At 44.0% G+C, this 16,466-nt stretch overlaps 1 protein-coding gene across 2 annotated transcripts in view; it reads right to left on the bottom strand.

Annotated features, from left to right (window-relative positions):
* Positions 1 to 16,466, bottom strand: part of PPP4R4 (protein phosphatase 4 regulatory subunit 4) — a 1,899,245-nt gene that overhangs the window by 765,576 nt on the left and 1,117,203 nt on the right. For both annotated transcript variants that reach the window (XM_086937722.1, XM_086937723.1), the window contains exon 12: positions 11,697 to 11,774. In XM_086937722.1, coding sequence (XP_086793848.1) covers positions 11,697 to 11,774 — 78 coding nt within the window. The remainder of the gene's footprint in view (positions 1 to 11,696; positions 11,775 to 16,466) is intronic.

Below are 16,466 nucleotides of genomic sequence, written 5' to 3'. Positions count from 1 at the left end.
CATAAGAACTTGCTTTATGAATAGAGCTAATCTACTGATGGTCTGGTAAAAGACCAAAATCTTAAACTTTAAAAAGGGATTCTAATATAAAATAATCCTACCAGTGAGAAGTTTGAACATTCATTTGTCTGTCATGTCTGAACCCAACTTACAGCCACTGAAGGTAAGAAATAAGGAAAATAATTGCCTACCAGCAACTATAGACACATTATGAAAGGAATTGACCGTAAGACAACAAAGGTCCCAAAGTCAGGAATACAAACAAGTCTTCCACAAAGAGTAGAACCTTGCTTTAGGGGGGAGCTAGAGTTTGGAATAGTTTAATTTACTATTCCAACTCCAGTGTGTGCAACAGTAGGGAAGATGTTGGATTGAAAATCCAACAAATCCAACAGCTTCTGCCCCCTAATGCAAGTCATTGTAACGACTTGCGTTGTAATGACATGCGATGTAACAACGCGTTGTTGTAACGACTTGTGTTTTAATGGCATGCGTTGTAAACAATAAGTGGTAAATATTGTTTACCACAAGATAAGGCAGCAATCACCAATTGTGAGAGAACACGAACATGTTCAATATCACTGGCCATAAGAAGGAACCTAAATAGCACTGTAATGTCATAAAAGGTTCACAAGCCAAGCATTTGGCTAATATTGTTGTACATCCAGCAGCCTAGAAAACTTCATCTCTCACATAAATGGAAGGCAAGCAACAGGCACTAGCCAAACCCACATCAATAATAATGTAGGCTACCAGATACCTTCTAAGAAAATGTTAGAAGAAATATTTGAGATAGACAGTCTAATGCAATACCCTGCAAAAACATAATAGAAACTTAACATGCCTATTAAGAGGGTATTTGCACCTAAGACTCCTATTAAAGGGAGAGTCACATAACCCAAGGCTCCAATGGGGGTACCGATTCAAAAGTACCGCAGCGAACTAATCCTACACATAGAGTAGATCGCAATCCACTTAAATGTGTGACAAATAAAGCATAGGCTGGGTAAACTCCCCCCTTATCCAATGTGTGTGTGTGTGTGTGTATATTTATAAATAGTATATTCCATAATGGTATCACTCTTGAGCCTAAACTCTTTTCCAGAGTAAATCAAACAATGTTCCCTTTATAACAAGGCTCAGATAAACAACATAGCACAAATTGAATACTGAAAAACTGTCATCAACAGAGTCCAGTTCTTCTCCAGCTAGCAGAATAACCAATAAAGCCACTTATCGTGGAACACAATTTCTGTAATCCCAACCCCCCAGGATTAAAAACACCAATACATCTTTGCATTAAACAAAAAACTGTCCTGGATGTACCAGATGAAACATATCATAACTCAGTCGTGTAGATACCTCGCTACACAAGACTAAACACCAAACTTACAAAATAACTCAAGTGGACTTATCAGATCAAACAGCTCTGAATCACTTTAAGGCCGAATCAGCCTGTTCACCAAACAAATGGACACCATCTAACTGGATATCTTTGAGGCTATCCTGCACATGCTCTAAAAACCCAGACTGGTGCAGCCATGCATGCCTGAACAGAGCAACTGAGCGAGCCATAGCTCTATCCACAGAATCAGTGGTGTCCATGCTACATTTGATGGTTAATATTGTCGCCTACCGGCCATCTTGCACCACCTGCAATAACTCATTTCTGGCTTCCTCTGACAGAGAAGGCAACTTCTGCACCACAGAGTCCCATAAAGCATGAGAAAACCTGCCCATAACATATGTAGTGTTTAGATACCTCAAGGCCAAGCTTACAGAAGCAAATATATTCCTCCTACAACGTTTAAACCATGTGGATTTCTTTGCCTGATGCAGGGCCGGACTGGCTACCGGCCAGTTTGGAATGCTGCTGAGCTGGGGGCTGATTTCGTTAATGGGGACCTGCGTGAGCTAAACGAAATTCGTTTTGCTTTCAGTATTTCGAAGCACACGTAGGTCTCCATGGACAAAACCAGCCCCCACTGCAGTAAAATCAGGCAGCAGCTTGGCAGCATTCCAAAGTGCCCGGTAGCCAGTCCGGCACTGGCCTGATGGTACCAAAGGAAGGACATTAGGTTCCAAAGAAGCGGTAGCTGCTGGAACCACCAGCCCTTTTGTAGTTGGATGTCGCAGGAGACAAATAGGGTCCCCAGGAGCAGGTCGATGCCTATGGCCCACAGCCCAGTCAACTGGAGCTCCCTTCACAGGTTTTTCCCAAGCTCCTAATAGCAGGTCAAAGAGAAACTCATTAAAAGGGAGCACAGACTCCACTCCCGGTTCGCCTTGATGAACAATATTTGCTAAAGGATCTGTGGACATTATCACTGAGGGAACTTGGCAATCCATCACCACAGCTGCCCTCTTCAATATTTCAGCCAAGGATGAACTTTCCTCCGTTGCCATACCAGGTGGAGAAAGTAAATCTGAAACTGGAGAGGTCTCTAATCCACTAACCTCTCCCAGTTCAGACAGCCAATTTTGCCCCACAGGAGGTTGGCTGCAAAGGGTTTTGACCCTCAATATTCTCTCCTTCAGTTATCAAATTGTGCATTCCAGTAGGAAAAACAGACAAGGGTTGAATAATACCAGCTGGAGAGTCATCCAAAAAAGACAGAGCTGTCGGTACTGCACCCAATGCGGTCTTGACATCAGAAATAGGAATGAGATCGGCATCCATCCATGTCACCAACATCAAAATGGGCTCCGAAGCACCAGGGTTGACGCCGACCAGTGCAGAGAACTTCAATGGCTGAACAGACACCAAGCTGTAAAACCTGAAGGGCAGTGTGCGATGCCAACTCGAATCTGATAGTGGAGTCAGACGGACAAAATGTCACCGAAGGCAAACCCGCCTGTGAGAATCCAGCCAGGGTACCTCCTAGGAGACTGATGCCCACAATTATTTTGCTGGAAACAATTATATTCCTGCATTACGGCTAGAGTTGCCCTGGCTCCAGAATATTTAGAGACATGTGGGGTAGACTCCCTAACTGACGAGTGGGAGAAGGCGTCACACTTACCTTTTGACCGTTGGGTTCTCGGAGCCTTCCTGGACGTCAACGGAGGAGACCACTCACCCCAACAGCTCCTCGACCGGTCATTGGACTTCGGTGAGGATTGACGATGACACAATTTTTCAGAAAAGCGTGGTGCCAAGAGTTTCATACAGTGCTTTTCAAAGCCTTTGGTCGAAGACGCTGGCAGGAACTGTAGTCCTTGGTGTTGTGATGCGCTCCGAGGCACCACAAACAGACGGTTTGTGGATCAGTGACCGACATTAGTCTATCACAAGTTTCGCAGGGTTTAAATCCAGCTGACACCACTTGAAAAAGCAAACTGTTCTCTTGAGAAGACGCTGAAATGGACCTGAAAAATCATCCCTTAAACACTCTGGATCCGCATTGCAAGTGCAGAAAACAAGGAACTGACGTTGGTGCATCAGCGAGGAGGTGTAATGGAATCCGATGATGTCACATCTGGGTGACGACATCGAAATGGAGTTGTGAAACACAATCTTCCAACATTTGGACATGCTGTAGAAAAAGATTTCCAGACCCAGTCTCGCACTTGGGGAGGATTCTTAAGTAAAGAATCTAGATGTCTGTATCAGATTAGACTGTTGATAAAACAATGGAAAGGGTTTGTGAAACTATGCATTTATGTGGCTGCGGTTTTTTACTTCAATATGGATTCACTGCAATTGCAGCATAATTTGCAGATTAGAAAATCTTGCTTACAGCTCAAATGGATCAAAATAATACTATAATAGACTATTGCAAAATGCCACAGAAATTGCCTTTTTGTGCCGACAAATTTAGAAAACCATGCCGCATAATTTGTTCATTCATTGCTACATGTCAAGACCTGTCTAGCTGCCATTCAACATGACAGAGAAAAACCTAGAATTACATTTGGAGAACAAGCGCGATGTAAATATTCGCGTTTGAAAAGACATCATGTGGTGTCTGTAACATTCCTCAAACAGTGTTTGATTGTGCTTCAGGGTAGCAGTACACACATGGCTGGAGAATTAGGACGCGGCAGAGTTCGAAGTTGCCGGTCTAGTGTTCCTCAGCTCGCGACCGATGTTGCAGGTGAGGTGCGCATTCCGATAACGAACTGCGCACTTCAACTGAAGTCGTCTGCTGAGTCAGAGTGAATTCCTGGAGTTCCGAGAATTTGAGAAGCGTTTCTATTTTCAATCTTCAAGTTATTCAGCTATCGCATGCGCAACGTGGGACCATGAAGTAAGAAATCCTATCTTCATTTCCAGACTGTATATTTGAACTTCATTCTGCGCTACGCTGTGGCGCTTTCATTTCTATTAGGTTAATGAGTGACTTAACTCGTCTGCCAGAAGCTGACTTCCTCCTCTTATAGTTTACTCATAGTTAGGTTTGGATCATTAGGTGAACCAAGGAACTCTTCGTTTATGTGTTTACAGTTGACAAGTTACAGAGGATTCTTCAACTCTGACAGGTATACACCCAACAATAGGTGGTACAATTAGAGTCACGCCAAGTAATTCAAGAACACTAATTGTGCTGTGTTTACATAGGTTATAAGAAAACCGAGTTCACAGTTGATAATCCAGAGAGGGAGAAGCAATTGCCTAAGGTCCAAGGGTAAGCGCTATCATAGCATTGAAATTACTTTATATGTTGGTTAGAATTATATATATTATAATTAGGGTTCCTTTACTGGTATCGCACAGAAGACCCAGAGGACCAACTCTAAGTGTGTAACACTACCATTCGGAGGCAGTCTCTCTTTTCTTTTATTATTTTGTCCACTTCCCCTTCCCCCCTGCTTTAGTGGTTACCTGGACATTTATTGTCGGGTGGCTCCTGAGGCGGAGGGGCGTTGGGACTAGCGTCGACTCCTGTGGATCCATCAGGCCTTCTTGACAGATTGAAGTGCCAGTCATCCACCTGAGTCGACATGGCGGAGGGATTAGACTTAAAGGCGTTAGCAGGAATTCTAGAGGGGTTACAGAATCAGTTAACCCATTCAGCCGAGGAAAATAGAGCCTTAAGAGAGGAAGTTAAGCGTTCCCAACAGGAAACTCATCAGATTAGATTAAAAATGGAAGAGTTATTGGCAGGTACCACGCCATTGCCTGGAATAAATCCTAGTACTAGTTCAGCTTCAGAAGTAGCCACTCAAGTCGTTCATTCAGTAGCCCGTGTAGTACCATTGGCTAAACCAGAGAGATTTAGTGGGGATCCACATAAGGCCCAAATTTTTCTTACCCAATGCTCATTACATTTTTTATGTCGAGCTGTAGTGTTTAAAGAAGACCAAGTAAAGGTTGCTTTCATGCTGTCGTATTTGAGCGGTGATGCCCTGCCTGGTCCATGCCTTTGGTCTCCCGTGATGACCCAGCTCTGTACGATTTTGACCTTTTCAAAAAAGAGTTTGTGAGGATCTTCGACCGACAGAAGAACTGCAAATCAAGCTATCGATAATGAGCTTCTGGATATTAAACAAGGGAATCGTGATCTAGTAGCTTATATCGCTCAGTTCAACAAATTTATTGTGGAAACGGATTGGCCAGAGGAAAAGCGTTCAGCCATCTTCTATCGGGGCCTTAAAGATGAACTAAAAGACGCTTTGGCTCAAATACCTAAACGACCACAGGACATATCTGAGTTGATCGACTTAGTTCTGCAAATTGACCACCGTCAATTTGAAAGAAGGTCTGAGAAAAAGAAGGATTTTAAATCTTTGGTTCCTCGTTTAGATCGAATCAAGTCGGAAGGCAACAAAACAGAAGTCAATTTGGGCGAGGAACCTATGCAAATAAGTTCAATCAGGGGCCCATTGTCCAGAGAAGAGAAGGAGAAGCGGCGTACTAATCATCTGTGTTTGTATTGTGGAGCTTCGGGGCATTTTGTGAAAGAATGTCCAAAAAGGCCAAAGATCAATCAAGGGGTAAAAGACAGATCCCACCAGTAGAGGGAGTTGCCCTGGTGGGATGTTGCAATGAGTCAACTCAGGAACCTCGACAATTGGTCAATACCTTACAGTCATCAGCGCCACATCTTACCGTCTCATTCTCAGTGAAGTTCGGGTTGCAAGAGATCAAGGAAGTATCAGTCATGATTGACTCCGGGGCCACGGGGCACTTTTGTGATTTGCAGTATGCTCAGGAAATCGGAGTCAGAGCCATCAAAAAGAGACATCCAGAAGTAGTAAAAGCAGTTGATGGCACTAATCTTACCTCAGGCCCCATCATCAATGAGACGGTAACCTTGGAATTGGTTGGGTTGCAGGGCCACAGAGAATTTATAAGATTCAATCTAATAGACGCCCCACAATTTCAACTAATCTTGGGGTTGCCATGGTTGTCGGAACACAATCCTACTATAGATTGGGAACGAAGAACTGTGAAGATGAATTCTGAACAATGCCTAAGGAATTGTTTTTCCAGAATTAATCAGAAGATGGAAGAGTCTCCAGCTTCTCAGCTCGCTCAACTCGCCATCAGTATTTGTACGACCATGACTCAGGAAATCCCTAAAGAATATCATCTTGCCAGTGTGTTTGACAAGAAAAATGCAGAGAGACTTCCACCTCATAGAGATTATGATTGTAAAATTGAACTCGAACCAGGGGCAGTGTTACCGTGCAGTCGCATTTACGTGTTAACAGAAGACGAGAATGTATACCTGAAAGAATACTTGGACGAGTATTTGAAGATTGGATTGATCTGGCCATCTCATGTCCCCAGCGTCATCGCCTTTGTTTTTTCGGCCCAAGAAGGATGGTACTCTTCGAACCTGTATTGACTACAGAGCCCTGAATCAAGTCACCGTTAAAAACAGGTACCCACTTCCCTTAATTTCTCAGCTTCTGAATCAAGTCAAGGGAGCCAAAATATATATCAAACTTGATCTACGTGGTGCGTACCATTTGGTAAGAGTGACCGAGGGTGATGAGTGGAAGACGGCCTTTCGGACCAAATACGGCCTATACGAGTATCAAGTGATGCCCTATGGATTGAGCAACGCTCCTGCAGCGTTTCAACATTTTGTTAACAATGTTTTGCGGGAATTTTTGGATCGAGTTGCTGTCGTTTACATCGACGACATTTTGATTTTTTCAAATAGTGTCCAGGAACATGTGCAGCATGTAAGAGTGGTGTTGCAGAAGTTGCTCTAGAATCATCTGTATGTTAAACTTGAAAAATGCTCTTTTCATGCTGACCGAGTGGAATTCTTGGGTTTCGTCTTGTCGGTCGATGGGGTAGAAATGGATGATTCCAAGGTTCAAGTCATACAAGAATGGTCTTCTCCGAAATGTGTGAAGGAGATACAAAGTTTTATTGGGTTTGCTAACTTTTATCGCAGATTTATACCCAGTTTTTGAGACAAGGTTTCGCCTATCACACGACTCTTGAAGAAAGGGAAAAAGTTTGAATGGTCGGAAGAAGCAGAAAAGTCGTTTCAGACTCTAAAGAAGGTTTTCGTTACAGCTCCAATTTTGAAGCATCCAGACTCTGAACAACCATTTTATGTGGAAACCGATGCGTCAGACTTCGCTACAGGAAGCATATTATCTCAGAGAGACAAACTAACTGGGCAGCTTCACCCTGTAGCCTATCGATCAAGAAAATTATCTGAACCAGAATGCAATTATTCCATAGCTGACAAGGAGTTGTTAGCGGTGAAGGAGGCTTTTCAAGACTGGCGTCATTACCTATTAGGGGCCAGGCATTGTGTGACTGTATTCACTGACCATCGCAATTTGCAATTTTTAAAATCTGCAAAAACTCTCACTCCACGACAATTGAGATGGTCATTGTATTTCTCAGAGTTCGATTTTGTGATCACTTACAAACCGGGATCTCAAAATGGTAAGGGCGATGCCTTGTCAAGATTCAATTCTTCCGAAGAAACTAAACCACTACTTCCAGAGCTAATCATTCCGTTGGAAAAGATAATTGGAGTTATCCAGCTAGAGGAATTTACAGAAGAAATTTTGAAGAATTACTCCACAGAACTTACAGATTGGGCTACGTCTGATGACAAGAAAACTCTGGTTAATGGTCTTCCTTTCTATGATGGCAAATTGTACCTACCGTCTAAAGAGATGCAGGAAAAAGCCTTGGAAAGTTGTCATGATGATCGTCTTGCTGGTCATAAGGGAGTTAAAAAGACTCTGGAGCGGCATTTTTGGTGGCCAGGCATGGCGGCTCAAGTAGGACAGTATGTTTCAACCTGCGAATTGTGTATTAAAGGGAAACCTAACCGAAGTGCTCCTCAGGGGTTATTGCAGCCTTTGCCTAATGCCCCGGGTCCGTGGCATACAGTGTCATTAGACTTAATTGTAGTTCTTCCACCTAGTTTGGGTCATACGGTTATTTTGGTGTTAGTTGATTCCTTCTCTAAGAGTTGACACTTCATTCCATTAAAGACAGTTCCCACTGCTCCCCAGTTAGTTCAGCTATTCAATAAAAACATAGTGCGGGCTCATGGATTTCCACAAATCCTTATATCAGATAGGGGTACTCCATTCATATCCAAATTTTGGAAAAAATTCATGTATAGCCTAGGGGTCGACACACACTATTCGACCAGTTATCATCCGGAGACGGATGGTGAGACGGAGAGAGTCAACCAGGAATTAGAACAGTACCTTCGACTCTTTCTGTTGGAACAGGAGGGTAACTGGTCCGAGTTGGTGTGGTCAGCAGAATTTGCCTATAACAATGCTGTGCATGATTCCACTGGGTATTCCCCCTTCTATCTTAATTCAGGAAGACACCCGAGACTAGTGTTAGGTACAATGGATGAAAAAGTGCCAGCAATCACTGAAGTCCTGACTGAATTAAGAGTAGCTTATGACAAGGCCCAGAATAACTTAATCAAGGCTAAGGAGTCATACAAAAGGCAAGCAGATAAAAAAAGGAGATTAGGATCAAGTTTTGAGGTGGGTGATGAGGTATGGTTGTCTACCAAACACTTAAGATTAAAAGGAAACAGGAAGTTTCAACCTCGATTTATTGGTCCATTCAAGGTGTTGAAAATCATAAATCCAGTGGCAGTTAAATTACAACTTCCGAAATCATTGAAAATACATCCAGCTTTTCATGTCTCCCTTCTTAAAAAGAATCCAAAAAATGTTAGGCTTAAGGTGGCTCCTCCCCCCATTGAGGTAGAATCAGGAGAAGAGTTTGAAGTTAGCAGAATTCTAGACTCTAAGATTTCCAGAAAGAAGTTATATTACTTGGTTGAATGGAAAGGTTGTGGACCAGAGGAAAGATCCTGGGAACCTTCTTCGAATATACATGCTCCAAGATTGATTCAAACCTTCCACAGAATGTTCCCTAAGAAACCAAAATTGGGGGGCCCTACTTTGGAGGGAGGTACTGTCAAGACCCGTCTAGCTGCCATTCAACATGACAGAGAAAAACCTAGAATTACGTTTGGAGAACAAGTTCGATGTAAATATTCGCTTTTGAAAAGACGTCATGTGGTGTCTGTAACATTCCTCAAACGGTGTTTGATTGTGCTTCAGGGTAGCAGTACACACATGGCTGAAGAATTAGGATGCGGCAGAGTTCGAAGTTGCCGGTCTAGTGTTCCTCAGCTCGCGACCGATGTTGCAGGTGAGGTGCGCATTCCGATTACGAACTGCGCACTTCAACTGAAGTCGTCCGCTGAGTCAGAGTGAATTCCTGGAGTTCCGAGAATTTGAGAAGCGTTTCTATTTTCAATCTTCAAGTTATTCAGCTATCGCATGCGCAACGTGGGACCATGAAGTAAGAAATCCTATCTTCATTTCCAGACTGTATATTTGAACTTCATTCTGCGCTACGCTGTGGCGCTTTCATTTCTATTAGGTTAATGAGTGACTTAACTCGTCTGCCAGAAGCTGACTTCCTCCTCTTATAGTTTACTCATAGTTAGGTTTGGATCATTAGGTGAACCACAGAACTCTTAGTTTTCGTGTTTACAGTTGACAAGTTACAGAGGATTCTTCAACTCTGACAGGTATACACCCAACAATAGGTGGTACAATTAGAGTCACGCCAAGTAATTCAAGAACACTAATTGTGCTGTGTTTACATAGGTTATAAGAAAACCGAGTTCACAGTTGATAATCCGGAGAGGGAGAAGCAATTGCCTAAGGTCCAAGGGTAAGCTCTATCATAGCATTGAAATGACTTTATATGTTGGTTAGAATTGTATGTAGTATAATTAGGGTTCCCTTACAGGTATCGCACAGAAGACCCAGAGGACCAACTCGAAGTGTGTAACACTACCACTCGGAGGCAGTCTCTCTTTTCTTTTATTATTTTGTCCACTTCCCCTTTCCCCCCCTGCTTTAGTGGTTACCTGGACATTTATTGTCGGGTGGCTCCTGAGGCGGAGGGGCGTTGGGACTAGCGTCGGCTCCTGTGGATCCATCAGGCCTTCTTGACACTACATCACACCAGTGGCCCAAACAATGGCAAGGTATTGCAGATTGGTTTAGGGCGGACATAATAAGGAAAACATTCCTAAGAGACCCAGGAAATATTTCCAAACGTCGTGGTTCCTATCGAGATATTATTTTTTATACCACTGTATTTTGTGCAATAAAGCACCATGACATGTAATGAATATATGGTTTTAAATACGAGACAGATCATCTTAGTGTTCATCAACTAGGGGTTCAGGTAAAGCTACAGCAAATTTTATCTTCCATGTAAATAAATTCAAAGTATACATTGTCTTCAAAAACAGAGGATTTGCACATTGATAATTCCAATGTTGATTTTGGAGAAGCGTGGCTCAGTGGTTAGAGGCGGCAGACCCGGAAGCTGAGATCGGCCGTGGACCAGGGTTCAATTCCCCGCCTCGGTGGGTCTCGGGCTCAAATTCCACAGAGTCGTCAATTCTCGCTCCGGTGCCTACTCGACTCACGGCTCTGGGCAATAGCTTGCTTAATCTCCACTACGGCCCCTCGCGGCGGGATGCCTGGCTTTCACCCTGTGGATACCCAGCAGGGGTATCTCACAGGGGAATACCAGGACGGGTTCCCTAAGCAAGCGCCTTGAGACCCCTGGGTTAAAGTGTGCTATATAAATCGAAACACATTTACATTTACATTTTGGAGACAAAAACATGCAGCAAGCCTTTGATTCTTCTAAATTTTTCTGCAGTAACCTCACAGTAAAGCAATACTGGATAACATCTTTGGAGGTAGGCTTGAGTGTTTACATTTTAAAATTGAAGAAGTACCAGACAACATATAGATCATCTTATTAAGTGGGCCAATAATGTTCTCAGCAACTATCCAGGGAATTACTGTTACCGGGGGAAATTTTAAGGGCGGAATCAATGTGAATTACAAGTGGAACTCTACAGCTTCAATAAGAAATGAGGACATACCATAGAAATCAGTAAACCAGAGTTAGATTCCTCTGGTGATTCTTCATTTTGTAGGATGTTTCACCCACATGTATCAGCTGCTTTTAGCTTTTCCATGTCCCACTGGATTTAAAAGGGGCCTTGTAAGGCACATGATTGTTGCAGGGAGATCTATGTATCAAGCACATAAGGTGGATCTTTATTAAGCTTTAGGTCCTCTATAAGCAGTATAGATTTTTTCAGCTTTGATTTATTTATTCATACTTGATTTATTCATATTTAGTTTATACATTTTATTCTGCCAACAAAATGTAAAGAAAATAAATATCTTACCTCTAAAGCCTCATCCTGTAACAGTGCTACCAGTTCCTTCTGTATTAGAAATAAATTTGAACCTAAAATCTTTGTGACCTAAAATAACAAAAAAGAACGTTCAGTAATAAACCTATAAATATAAAGAAACAAAATATATTTGTATTTAATATGTACCAACTTCCATGGATAACAATCAAATTCAGTAGGCAAAATTAAATTAGGATTAATTGGCTGCAATTAAGCATTTGCCACTGGAAGAAATTGGGTTATTTGTGAACGATGGGAGTACTTCACAAGTAAGAAGTCTATAATTGCCTTTTCACTAGCAACCAAGTACTCCATTATAGCCCTTGACTCTCGCACAGTACCGAAGCAGAGCAATCCAAGGTCTACTCAGGGGGTGATTATGTGGGCTTGCTACCTGAGCTCACTGGTATGCATCAACAACACTTAAGTCATTTATCAGTCAGTGATTTTTCATTTGAAAAGAAAGAATAATGTAATCACAGTCACAAAATGAAATACTGCGCATCAATCCCCTCCCCTCCTCCCATGCCTCAGCTCCTTCCTACAGCCTGGCTCACAGCTGGGAAATGCAAAAATAAAACGATGCAAAAACTGTTTTATTTTACATATTCTAACAGGAAGTGAAGAAGCAGAAAAAGGATGGGCAGGGGCAAGGGGAAAGTAGTAAAATGAGAATAAAGACGTGTGTACCTCCAGCGGTGGTCTGTCCCTTTATTTGCCTAAGGGATATGAAATCTGGCGACGAGGGCGGGATCCGGAGTGACCCTCCTCAATCTGCGCACAACCGGACGACGCGCCACATTGTCTGCTGTGAAGCAGAGTGCTTCACCGACAACGCGGACGCCCGTTTACAGTAGACCGCCTCAAGTGCCTTTCAGCTAAGCTGCTACAGCCAACACTACACGCGCCCTAAGTTTCACCAACCCGAGAGGCTAGAACCTCCAGCGCCACATCTAGCTAGGGTAAGGCTCACTACCACATGTCTGCAGCCTGCACAAGTCTGTCCTGCCTGGTGGCCATCTTAAAGTCAGGCCCCATAACGTTGGAGAGACACTGTCACCAGTGGGGCGGCCATCTTAAAGTCAGGCAAACCAGAAAACACCACTACTTCCATCAAAAGAAAGGGAATGCAGTGATACTCCCGAGCATCACTATTGCACACTTTGCCCTCACACTACTAGACGCTGCTCCAACACACTGCTGAGTCGGCAAAAACAGGTAGGGTAATTTGCACGTCGTCATGTCTACACCCCCAGACTCCTCATAGAATGCGCAATCAGGCCCATCACAAATTGCCCAGCCCGGGTCAGTGCTGCTGGGGGTATTGTTCCTGCGCCCCCCCTGAAACACTGATGCTGACATCTAGAAACAGCATGGGTCCCAGATGGCAAAGTTGGCTGGAAGACTTTGAGAACTTCATGAAAGGATCGCGAGTCAACGACCCCTACAAACAACTTACCGCCTTGCGCAATCTGGTGGGCAAAGACGCCGGACAAATCATCAAAGAATTACCACCGGACACATCTGCTTCATATCCAGATGTAAGAGAAGCACTAAACAGAGTTCCTCCCCAAGTGAAATTTGGATTACGAACGCTACACCTTCAACTTAGCATCCCAAGGAAAAGATGAAGTGATGGGTGACTTTAATACGTGACTTAAACGTCTAGCTCGATATTGTGAATTCAATAATTTTAATACAGAAGATGCACTTAGGCTACGAATCATAGAAGGGTGCCAATACGAATCTCTACGCCGTTGCGTGCTGAAAAAACACGATTCCTTACATGGTATCTAAGAACTCACAAGACTAAATTATCAAGCTGAAGAACATGCAAAAAGGATGGAAGCAGGCAAGACGGTAAAACGTGAACAAGCCTTTTGTTTACACTCTCAAACAGACTCACGGTGCCAGTCGGACCCATCAGAGACCCTTAAAACCCACGAGCCAAATTCACAGCGGGAAAAAGAATAGCAAAACTTGGAAATAAACACTGCAGTGCTATCGCTGCGGCCAAGACTACCCCCACACAGACCCTTGCCCGGCCCTGGGACAACAGTGCAGCTGTGGGAAAGACAATCATTTTGAAACAGTGTGCCAAACTTATCGTAAGGAGTCTACGCCAGCCAAACAAAACCCGGGGCCTCTCCATCCTACAACAGCAGTACAAGAGAGAAGGGACCGATCAATTAGCTCGTCAAGATCCAGTAGTCAGTCGCACCTCTTATATCGGTCCAGACAGTCGTCAACACGGGAATCATCAGCTCTCACTCCAAAATCTCAAGACAGTGATGAGTATGTATGCATGGTAGCGGACCCTGACTGACTAAAGAAATACCCCCGGCTGCACATTCAAATAGGAAAGAACCCCACAAAGTTTGTTCTAGACACTGGAGCTTCACTCAATCACATATGCATGACCGAGTACGAGAGGATGGATCCTAAACATACATTGCAGCCAGTCGCTGTGCTTGCCTACACATGGATGTCCAAAGAACCTCTGCCCTGCCTAGGACAGTTCCACATGTCTCTGACATACAAAGACAGAACAGTTCATGTGCAAATCCACGTCATAGAAGGCCCTCAAGCAGCTGACAGTCTTCTCAGTTTACCCACAGCAGAGCACCTGAAGATAGTAGAAATTCTGTACAAAGTTGACGACATGCTAGACATCAGCAAATTCCCAAAACTATTCTCTGTACTGGGAAAACTAGCCCATTTCAAAGTTCGATTGCACATAAATGAACAAGTGACACCCGTGGTCCAACAACATCGGAAGGTACCTTTTCACCTCCAGCAAGCGGTGGATGAAGAACTGCAGGATCTGCTGAGGGCGGACATCCTAGAGAGGTCAACTGGACCCAACCCATGGGTATCACCAGCAGTGATTGTACCCAAATGGGGAGCAGAAATCAAAGTGCGCCTCTGTTGGACATGTGAGCCCCAAATACAGCCATTGAACGTGAGCGGCATCCAGGACCTCACATAAGCGATATGATCACTCGCCTAAACTGAGCAAAAGTCTTCTCAAAATTAGACCTAAACAATGGATATCATCAGCTTGAGCTCCACGAGAAGTCCTGATTCATCACCACGTTCAACACACACCAAGGGCTCTTCAGGTACAACCGCCTTAACTTTGGAATCTCTTCGGCCGCAGAGATATTTCAAGATGCGGTGCGGCGAGTCACTACAGTGAAGACATCCTGATGTTCGGAGAAACTCGTAAAGAACACAACAAGGCACTTGATCACGTATGTCATGCCCTTCTAAATGCAAAATTCATGCACAACCGAGATAAGTGTGAGTTCCACAAGTCTACATTAAAATTCTATGGTCACATTTTATCCAAAGACTGAATGCGACCTGATCCTGAAAAAGTATCAGCACTATCTGACACGCCATACCCTTGAGTCGTCAGCGACGTAGATCGTTCCTGGGCATGGCTAGCTACCGCGCCCGCTACATTAAGGACTACGCCACCATCAGCTATTCCCTGCGAAAACTAACCAAGCAAGGCCAAACCTTTCGTAGGTCAGCCAAGTGTGAGCAAGCCTTCAGCGAAATCAAAACAGCAGTGAGTTCTGCCCTCAACCTGGCGTATTTTAAACCCCGCAAGAAGACAGAAATATAGTTGGCGCAAGCCCTGTAGGACTTGGAGTCTTCATAGCCCAATACGATGATGATGGAAAACAGCGACACATCATAGATTATGCTAGTCGCAGCCTCACTGACACCAAGAGGGCCTACTCACAGCAAGAAAAAGAGAGCCTGGCAGTTGTGTGGGGTTGCGAGCACTTTCTTCTCTTCATCTACAGAAAGCACTTCACATTAATCACTGTTCATGAGGCCCTCTTAACAATCTTCGGCAACCCCAAGCAAAGATACACCACAGATCGAACGCTGGGGGTTCGCCTCCAAGAATATACATACACCATTGTTCACAAACCGGGGAAGGTGGAGAACCCAGCAGATTACATATCATCCCATCCCCAGGTCTCAACACGGACAAGGTGCTCTCTAGCGGAAGAATACCTCCATTTTGTCATTGACCAGGCAAGACCTCCTGCTGGTCCACTAGAAGCCATCATAGAAGCCACTGCTGAAGACGCCACGCTCCAGAACAAAATACATCGTATCCGCACAAACTCGTGGAGACATCTAGAGAATACACCAAGTGCCAAAGCAGTTACCATGCAAGAACTCGAGTCATTCCGACATGTCAAAGATGATCTCACAATAGGCACAAATGGACTGCTACTAAGAGACAGGAGAATTGTCACCCCCCAACAACTGAGACAAGGAACTGTCAACCTAGCGCACAAAGGACACAGAGTCGGGGTGGCAAAGAAGAAAGAACTACCGGAACGGGTCTGGTTCCCGTCCTTTGACCAAATGGTAAAAACCACACTCCAAGACTGCCCTCAATGCCAACTAGTAGGGCGTGAAGAACCGCACCCCGCTTTAACCTTATTGCTGCTAGGGAGATTTTCCTCCTGTGCTGGACCTCCTTATTTCCCATTGTTCATGACGAGCTCAGCTCGTCATGAGCACAGGAGCAGTGTACTGCATGATGAGCTGAGCTCTTCATGAGCAGGGAAGTGGTTAAATGTCTGATCTCCCAGACAGTGTATGGCAACAAGTGGCTATCTACTTCTTTGGGCTGTTGAAGTCTGGAAAATACATTATTGTCATCATGGATGAGTACTCCACATTCCCCATTGCACAACAAGTCTCATCCACAAGCGCAGCTTCTGTTAA

This window comes from Lissotriton vulgaris, chromosome 9 (assembly GCF_964263255.1).
Source record: "Lissotriton vulgaris chromosome 9, aLisVul1.2, whole genome shotgun sequence".
NCBI classification, from domain to species: domain Eukaryota; kingdom Metazoa; phylum Chordata; class Amphibia; order Caudata; family Salamandridae; genus Lissotriton; species Lissotriton vulgaris.
Note: the sequence above shows the minus strand (reverse complement) of the source record. Positions and strands in the feature narration are given on the sequence as shown.